The 9,666-nt window shown below is 30.2% G+C and overlaps 2 protein-coding genes across 2 annotated transcripts; both read left to right on the forward strand.

Moving 5' to 3' along the window:
* The first annotated feature begins 4,729 nt into the window (after nt 1-4,729).
* LOC114300083 (uncharacterized) lies at nt 4,730-5,362 on the forward strand. Its single transcript, XM_028244933.2, has one exon. The coding sequence runs from the start codon at nt 4,730-4,732 to the stop codon at nt 5,360-5,362; it is 633 nt and encodes a 210-aa protein (XP_028100734.2).
* A 134-nt stretch (nt 5,363-5,496) lies between these two features.
* On the forward strand, nt 5,497-5,922 carry LOC114265990 (uncharacterized). The gene has a single exon (XM_028206869.2). The coding sequence runs from the start codon at nt 5,497-5,499 to the stop codon at nt 5,920-5,922; it is 426 nt and encodes a 141-aa protein (XP_028062670.2).
* The last annotated feature ends 3,744 nt before the right edge of the window (nt 5,923-9,666 follow it).

Below are 9,666 nucleotides of genomic sequence, written 5' to 3' on the forward strand. Positions count from 1 at the left end.
TTCTACGGTAGACATACAGGAAGAGTAAAAGATTTGATACAAATTTTAAAAAAAAATCATTAAAAATAAATTTTTTAATAAAACTATATCACATTTGTAGCGGGATGTCAAGGAATGTTGCCAAGCTCAATTAATGCAAATTTTAGGCTTTGTTGGGTAGAATTTTGGAACTTTAGTTTCAGCTTTTGATATGCACATTGTGTTTGTTTACGATTTTTAAAAATTAATTCTATTCTTTTTTTTTTTTGGGATACAATTGACACATATTAATTTTTATATATTCAATAAAAAATATTTTCTAAAATTTTAAATTTTTTTTTTATGAGTTTTGAATAGAATTTTGAATTGTGTGTTTGATTAGGAGTTATAAGTTTTTATATTAACTATCATGTCACATCAAAAATTTCCCACACAACAAACAAATTTTTCATATTTAAATCATAATTTTAAAACTCATAAACTTAAAATACAACTCTATTCTGAAATTATATTTAAAAAATTCTAACAAACGTGACCTTAATTTTTTTTGGGATGGTCATGAGTCCAATTACAAGAAGCCCACATGAGAAATAAGCTCAAATATCGAAGCAATTGACAATTGTAACAAGCCCAGATATAGTTGCCCTGTCTGATACTAATAAAATAGGGTTCAGGCCCAGGAAACTCTAGTGTCTACCTCTTCACTTCAACTGCTAAATAGTGGGCCTCCGATCCAAAATAGTGGGCTTTCTATTCAAAAGTCTATTGACCTACCTAAAGTCATGGATCCACTATTTTAGTTTTAGACTATTTTTTTTGGGTCTCTCTCTCTCTCTCTCTCTCTCTCTCTCTCTCTCTCTATCTATATATATATATATATATCAGCAAGAGTTAGGGCGAGTTTGACTACAGCTAAAAAAGTTATCTTTTTATGAATTTTTTTTTTTAGTGAGTTTTTAAAAATTATATCAAATCTATCTATTTACTCTTTAAAAGTCTCTTATGTAGACAAATCTAAAAGGTTAAAAAAAAATTTATTGAAGACAAAAAAAAATCAACTATTTTTTTTTCCTTTTTTTTTGGGGTCTTTCCTAGACTTTTCTTCAAATTTTTTAATTTTATTTTTCTGATCTACCTAGTTGAGAAGGATCAGAAAAGTGTAATTCTTTTTTTGAAATTAAAAAAAAAAAAAAAAGTTCATGAAAGATTGAAAAAAGCCAACAAAAAAATTATTGAAAAAGCTAATCCCAAACGCCCACTTAGTGGGTATAAATAGGTGTGTTCAAACAAATCGGCGAACCTATAAACCAATCAAATCTTATCTAAACCGTCGAGTTAGTCTGACTTTTTTTAGTTACGATTTTGGTTCTAATTTTAAAAATGGTAATCGTTCAAATCGGTCTGGTTCTCAATTCTAAGACTTTGGTTATGATTCTAAATCGGATCGTAACACATATTGTTTATTATTATTGTTATTTTTTATATAAAAAATTTAAAATATAAAATGTTTCTTCTAAGATTTGAACACTAGCCATTATTGTGAAATAGATAAATTCTAACTAACTTAACCAAACTAATTATTAATTTATTTACTAACATGAAATATATATCATATTTGTTATTGTATAAAATTTATAGAACCGTTAACCAAACCAAACTGGCTTCTATGATTTGGTTCTAGTTCGGTTTCATAGGTTAACAGTTTGGTTACGGTTTCAATTTTTCTGGAATCATAAAATATAGTTCAGGTCTTAGTTTACTCTAAAACTGGACCAATTCGATTCATGTACACCCCCAGGTATAAGAATAACAAAATGTATAAACCTCATCTCTATAGTAGTTGAATCTACAATTTCACTATTTGGACAATTGTCAGTGATTGTAAAACTATTGTATATAGAGTTGTTAAACGAACCAAGTTACTTGAACTTGACTTGTGTTTGATTTTTTAAAAACTCATTCAAAATCGTGAATACATTTTAAAACTCGTTAAATTATCAAGCCAATCTTGAACAACCTATTATTTGATTTGATTAGCATATATATGCATTATAAAATATCAAATTACTCGAGTTACATCGAATAAAAACTCGTTAGAGATCGACTTATGTAAATAAGTAAAATTTAAATACATTTTAAAACTCGTTTAGTTTTCAAGTCAAATTTAAAAAATTTAACACTTAACCTGACTTGATTTAACTTGTTTACAATCTTAATTATAGATTCTTTTAAATTCTCCCCCTATCTTAAAAAAAAAAAAGAAAAAGGAGATGATTATTAATTTTACATTTTACATTTTACATTTTACATTTTACATATGGTATATGTATGAGAGGTTAGATTCATTTGATCTTTATATCACATGGGTCATATGTTATTTTGCATGTGATCTCTTATGCAACGTTTTTACGTTTCATGCCCTCAAAATTAGGAATAGTAATATAGTTTAGGGCAATTAGCCAACTAATGGCTGTAAAATTCACCATTCCGAGTTGTATTTTGACTTTCTTGATTCATTCATTTTATACTCTGCATACTTGCTATGATCGGTTCTTAAAAGCACTTGTCATGTTAAAAAATATGATATATTACATTAAAATTTAAAGGGGTATAATTTCTATTCAAAACTAAGTTGAGTGAAATTTTAAAAGAATTTCATATTTTTTAAAGAATAAAATATAAATACATGGCATTAGAATTTAATCAAAAATTAAATAAATAATAATAGGGAAAGACTATGATATATGTGCACCTGTTTGCACCACATTTTATTTTTCTATCGATTATGGCCTGATTAATTATGGCTAAGTTCACTTATGGTCTGTCGATTAAGACCATAGACTATTTTTAAAAATAACCTTGGCCACATTTGTTATTATTATTATTATCTCTATCGACATACATGCTAACGAGGTTTGATAGATGTGTTAAGGACATGACATGATAACATGTTAAATGGAGGGTCAGAAAGTTAGCAATTGTAGCAATTTGAAAGTAAGTTGCTGAGATCAAGGAGCCAAAATCAAATCAAGTACCAAATCTATAAAATGGTTTCTATCAAATATGAGATATGGTTGAGTGAAACAAAGATCAAGGAAGATCATGGATTATATGAAGATAGGATATGGTTGAGTGGAGCAAAGATCAAGGAAGATCATGGATTGATGGCTACAACATGAGGTGGCTAATAAAGTATAAAAAGAGGACTTGAAGAATGAAAAAGGAGATATCAAACAATCATCAACAACACTCGGAAAGAGTTTATCTACGAGTAGGTTAACTTAGCATTTTTGGGAGTAGAACAGTGATAGCTTTCTCCAACCCCCCCACTTCTCTTTTTTCCTTCTGCTGATTGGTGTATTTTTCACTTTCTTTAGGCTTGTTCTTGTTCTTGTAATTAAAACAAGTGACAATTTGATTGAATAAATACATTTTCTGCTCAAAAGCTTCTTCATTTAATTACCTTCAAGGAAGTCCTTAATCTGTTTAAGGCATAGCACTCAACCACAAAGCTTGATTTATATTTGTGTTTATTTAAAGATTGGTTTAAGTCTGTCGATCAAATCATTCTCAATTGGGTTTGAACTAAATTTTTACCAACAACACCTTATAACTATAAAAGAAAATGATATGTTTTCATACTTTCTAAGTCATAATTAAAAAAAGAAGAATTTACAATTAAATATCTAAAAATAATGTCATAACTAAAGAAGAAAATCGATTATAATTAAATAAGAAAATGACAAAACTAATGAGGTGTGTATAATAAAATTCTTCATAATAATAATTAAAAACAAACTATCAATAATCCAATCATTTATTATTGGACCATAGCCATTTCTATATGGCACCATAAAACTAAAACTACAAATCAATAATTCATCATTTATTATTTTTTAAATGTTGCATAAGTAAAAAAAACAAGTGGCATAGTTTAACTCATAAACTAATCATGAAAATAGAAGTAATAGGCTTCAAGAGCCATTCAATAACCATTGAGAGCCATCACAATCTATATGAAGAAAAAGTAAGATAAATTGATTAAAAATGAAGAAAAAAAAGATACTTAATGTTCAACATTTTTTAAAACTCATATCGCAAAAGTGTTTAATTTGACACATTGTTATATATGAAATTAGTGTATATGAAAACTAATTTACATAAAATTTATATATATATATAACTTGTACAAAATATTTGATAGTGACATTTTATAAAATTTAAATCATGATGATAAGTGTTTAATTTGACACATTATTATATATAATTTTTGTGTAAAAAAATTATGCAGTGTAACTCACTTTTTCTTTTCAAATACATAAAAAGACTGAGAGACAAGAGAGAATTAAATTAATCGTTATTTGGACTTATCTAAACTCATAGGACAATTAATTTCAACCCTTAGAGCATCTCCAATGGTGAATCAAATTTTTCATCAAATTTGAGTAAAAAAAAAGTCAATTTTCTCAATTTGATATGACTTCCTCCAACGGTGAGCATCAAAAGGGGGAGGGTCGACCGGTTGGTCGACCGGCCAGTCGACCGGTAAGGCCATTATTATTATTTTTTTTGTTTCCCTCCTTTTCTGTTCACAATTCTTTTCCTATTTATTTTTTCCTCCATCACATATATTCATTTTGGTTTACCTCCAACAATGATTTGCTTCTAAAATCTCATATAAACACATTATCCATATGCCAGACAACTCCAGACAACTGATACGATCATATCTGAAACAAAACAGAGCATAATGAATACCTTCAAATCCATGATGTTGACTTCATTTTCACCCTCTTCTTCTTCCTCCTCCTCTAATGATGAGTCTGATGATGAATATATGGTCACACTTTTAGGGGCTTATGAGAAGAATAATACTAGTAGGCTTCATAATCTTAAGTCAAGTGATAGCTCAAAAAAAATAGGTGGTTCTATTGTAGGCCATAAGTATATACGCAGAGATAGAAGGCAAGGTCATGAGAGATTGTTTGCAGATTATTTTGCTGCAAATCCAGTGTATTCACCTATAATATTGCGGAGACGTTTCCGAATGCGTCGTCCTTTGTATCTGCGAATTTTGAATGCAATCCAAGCACACAATTCATATTTTGTTCAAAAACAAGACGCAGCTCATGTTGTTGGATTATCTCCCCTACAAAAAATGACTTCAGCAATGAGAATATTGTCATTTGGTGTCGCAGCAGATACAATTGATGATTATATACGTATCGGGAAAAGCACTGCAATTCAAAGTTTGCAACAATTTTGTAATTCAGTGATTCAAATCTTTGGACCAGAATATCTGAGATCTCCAACGCCAACTGATATTGCTAGATTACTTGCTATTGGGAAGGTTCGGGGTTTCCGGGTATGTTGGGAAGTTTAGATTGCATGCATTGGCAGTGGAAAAATTGTCCAAAGGCATGGCAAGGTCAACACATAGGCCATCAAAAAAAGCCAACCATTATTCTTGAAGCAATAGCATCTTATGACTTATGGATTTGGCATGCATTTTTCGGAATGCCTAGCTCACACAATGACTTGAATGTGTGGGACAGATCGCCTTTGTTTTCTGATCTTGTTCAAGGACATAGTTACGATATGGGTTATTACCTTGCTGATGGTATATACCATCAATGGGCAACACTGGTTCAAACAATTTCTTCTCCCCAAGGAGAAAAGAAACAACATTTTGCAATGATGCAAGAGTCTGCTAGGAAAGATGTAGAGCGGGCATTCGGAGTGCTTCAATCTCGATTCGCAATTATAGGTGGTGTTGTACGTTTTTGGGATCTGAAAATGCTTGCCAATATAATGAAGAGTTGCATTATATTACATAATATGATTGTCGAAGATGAGAGGGAGGAGCACCTTGATTTCGATTATGAAGTTTCATCAACCAACGCACCAGTGCAACTTTCCTCTACTCCTACGAATGACTTCTAATCATTTTTGTCTCGTCATTTAGGTATTAGAGATAAGGATGTATATCATGCCCCCGATAATGATTTAATAGAACATATGTGGCATCTTCAGGGTGAAAACTAAATTCACCACATCAATACATGTAATTTTGTTTATAGTTTTGGAATGGAAGGTTGTCTTGTTTTTAATCTTCATTACGATGCACTATATTAACCAAGTAGTTCAGAAGTTATGTGATGATGTGCTGTTGTGATGATCCAATCTTTAATATTCAGAATTGTTCTGTGTTCAATTCATGAGAATTACAAATGATAATAATCATGTCTTAATCAGTTACAAATGATAACACCACATAAATTTAATAATCATGTCTGAAATTCTGTGTTCAATTCAGTATTGATGTGCCACAAATGATAATACCACATAAATTTATTCACATCTAATAATCATGTCTTAAATGATAATTTAATAATCATGTCTTAAATTTATTCAATTCAGTAATGATAATACCACAAATGATAATACCACATAAATTTAATAATCATGTCTTAATCAGTTACAAATGATAATACCACATAAATTTATTCACAATTCATATTTATTGATGTGCCATATGATTTTATTCAGTATACGAATTTATTGATATGGCATACAAATTTATTCAGTACATATATGTATTGGTGTCCAATTTATTTGTCTATATATTTATTGATGTTGGTTGGCTTATTAGTGAGGATGTTGCTATTCATTTATTGCCTCAGTTGAAATGCATTCAACATACAAAGGTGGCATACTACTTAATAATGTTGCCATTCATTTATTCAGTGGATAAATGCATTCAACCTACATTCATGGCATACTACAGAGGTGGCATACGAATTCAATGGCTCAAATGAGTCAATGCCTCATTTTATACACACCACCATTCATTGAATTCATTCAACCAATTTAGTTGAATATTAATTCCCTTCACCACCTACCTCAATAATTCAACCAATTTAGTACCTTGTTCTCACTTTAATGAATTTTTAGTTTAATTCTCAATTTGATACCAATTTGTTGAAACCATTAGAGCTCTAAAAAGTGACTTTTTCACAAAATTTCAAATCTGATATCAGGTTTGATGGACCGTTTGAGATGGCCTTAAATTGGGTTAATCATTACCTTTCCCAATGATATGTGAGACATTTTCAATACATTTTTAAAAAGTCGCTTTATTATATAGGTGTATAGCTTGCAATCTTTGAATAAAGCACTGTGGTTTGGTGATATAGTTTTTTTTAACAAAAAAAAAAAAAAAATTATTAAAAAAAAAAATAGTTCAACATGTCATTAAAAAAAAGTAAGTCATACATATTAATTATTTGCATTTTTCGATAAATTTTCAATATATTAATTTTTTGGGAAATGTCTCGTAGCTTAAATTTTGTGGCTCAAAAGTGGCTCAAATGGCCAAAACGACGTCATTTTGGCCATTTTTATGTTGTTCTGTACTCAAAACGACGTCGTTTTGGCCATTTGAGCCACTTTTGAGCCCCAAAATTTGAGCTACGTAGCATTGTCGTAATTTTTTTTTCAACTCATAAAAAGGACAAAATTTTTTGAAAAAAACTAGCTCCCAAATAAGACCTTAGGAAAATTCGTGCTACATATTGGTCATGTTTGGACCATTGGTACACATTATTGTAAGTTAAATATAACAGTAAACATAGAGTGGGTTTGGTAATTATTTTTTTAGTTTGTTTTTATCGTTAGTAAATTAAAAATATCAAATTTTTTTTATTAGATAGACACTTGAAAAGTAATTATCAATTTTATTCTAAAAAAAAGTACGCTTCCACAAAAAAAATTAAATAAAAATTTGATTTTTTTGAGCTTTTTTTTTTATTTACCTTTTCAAATTTTCTTTTCAGTAAATTTAAAAAAAAAATCGAACTTTTTAAGTCATTTTAGACTAGATAGAGTTGAAAATTAAAATTTTTAGACTAGTCTATCTAGTTGAAAATTAAAATTTTCTGACACAAATTTTAAAAAATTAAAATTTTATTTAATAGTTACCAAACAGAACCTTATATACATTTTATTATACAAATGATCTGCACCCACAACATCCATGCATGTCTAATAAAAGTTGTTTTGGGAAGTGACTATTTTAATTTTTCACAAAAAAATATACAAAATAATAGAGTGAAAAGTTGAGTTTTTAATAGTGATTTTTGATTTTTAGCTATTTTAAGTTGTTGTCAAAACCAGCTTTAATCTTGTGCCTTAAAAGAAAAGGGGTGTAAAGAAAAAAAAATTAGGAGTAAAAAATGGCCCATAAAACAATCTGAATCAGTTCAAACCCAATGGTTTGGTCCAATTTTATGAGAGGATGATTTGAATCCGGTTCCAAAAATTAAGGTCTCTTGGTTCTAAAAATTAAGCATATAGATGTTTCACAAGGTACTTATTTTTCTTCTTATTGGCTTTGAATTTCAATTTCTTTCCAATATTGACAAAACTTTCATTCATCCTATTTACAAAATACTCTGTCTCTATAGAAAATATAAATGTTTAGGTTTTTCTATCCACTATTTATATAATTTTTGTGGGGACGTATTTTGTGAATGATAGCACGTAGCGAAAGTGACACCGAAGTGTCAGCCGAGGTGCCACGTGACTTGGTTATGCGCTGAGATGATCTCGGCTAGGCTGAGGTTGTTTGTGGAGATACTAGAATCCAAGATAAGTAGATAATGGACAAGAGTTCTAGAACAGAGGAGGATCTCAGTCTGGATAAATATATGGCTCAAGAAAAGTTTTATCTCTATCTAGATGAGGATCCAGGATGAGCATTAAGCCTGAATCCATTAGAGTGAGGCTTCTAATGGAATTAGATCACTGTTGGTTATAAAAGTAAGGCACCCTCGTGGGTTTGAGGTAAGTTCTTTCTTGTGATTTTAAGTACAATTTGCTATCTTTAAGAGATATAGATTACTAACTTGATCGTCGGAGTGCCCTCGGATAGACGAACCATCGCTGGATTTTCATCTTCTTGTGCTGGTTATTGGGCTTAATCTATTCTACCAGTACTCTTCAACTGAGTTCCTCGTTTGGTTGTGTGGTCAAAAATCAACACCCACAATTTCTTCTCTCCAAGAAGCAAAGAAACAACATTTTGCAATGATGCAAGAGTCTGTCAGGAAAGATGTAGAGCGGGCATTCGGAGTGCTTCAATCTTGATTCGCAGTTATAGGTGGTGCTGTACGTTTTTGGGATCTGAAAATGCTTGCCAACATAATGAAGAGTTGCATTATATTACATAATATGATTGCCGAAGATGAGAGGGAGGAGCGCCTTGATTTCGATTATGAAGTTTCATCAACCAACGCACCAGTGCAACTTTCCTCTACTCCTACGAATGACTTCTAATCATTTTTGTCTCGTCATTTAGGTATTAGAGATAATGATGCATATCATGCCCCCGGTAATGATTTAATAGAACATATGTGGCATCTTCATGGTGAAAACTAAATTCACCACATCAATACATGTAATTTTGTTTATAGTTTTGGAATGGAAGGTTGTCTTGTTTTTAATCTTCATTACGATGCACTATATTAACCAAGTAGTTCAGAAGTTATGTGATGATGTGCTGTTGTGATGATCCAATCTTTAATATTCAGAATTGTTCTGTGTTCAATTCATGAGAATTACAAATGATAATAATCATGTCTTAATCAGTTACAAATGATAACACCACATAAATTTAATAATCATGTC

The sequence above is a fragment of the Camellia sinensis genome, chromosome 9 (assembly GCF_055761805.1).
Source record: "Camellia sinensis isolate YWXY chromosome 9, ASM5576180v1, whole genome shotgun sequence".
Classification (NCBI taxonomy): domain Eukaryota; kingdom Viridiplantae; phylum Streptophyta; class Magnoliopsida; order Ericales; family Theaceae; genus Camellia; species Camellia sinensis.

Bases quoted from the DNA above. Each gene is read 5' to 3' on its own strand.
- LOC114300083 (XM_028244933.2), top strand. From the start codon at position 4,730: ATGAATACCTTCAAATCCATGATGTTGACTTCATTTTCACCCTCTTCT.
- LOC114265990 (XM_028206869.2), top strand. From the start codon at position 5,497: ATGCCTAGCTCACACAATGACTTGAATGTGTGGGACAGATCGCCTTTG.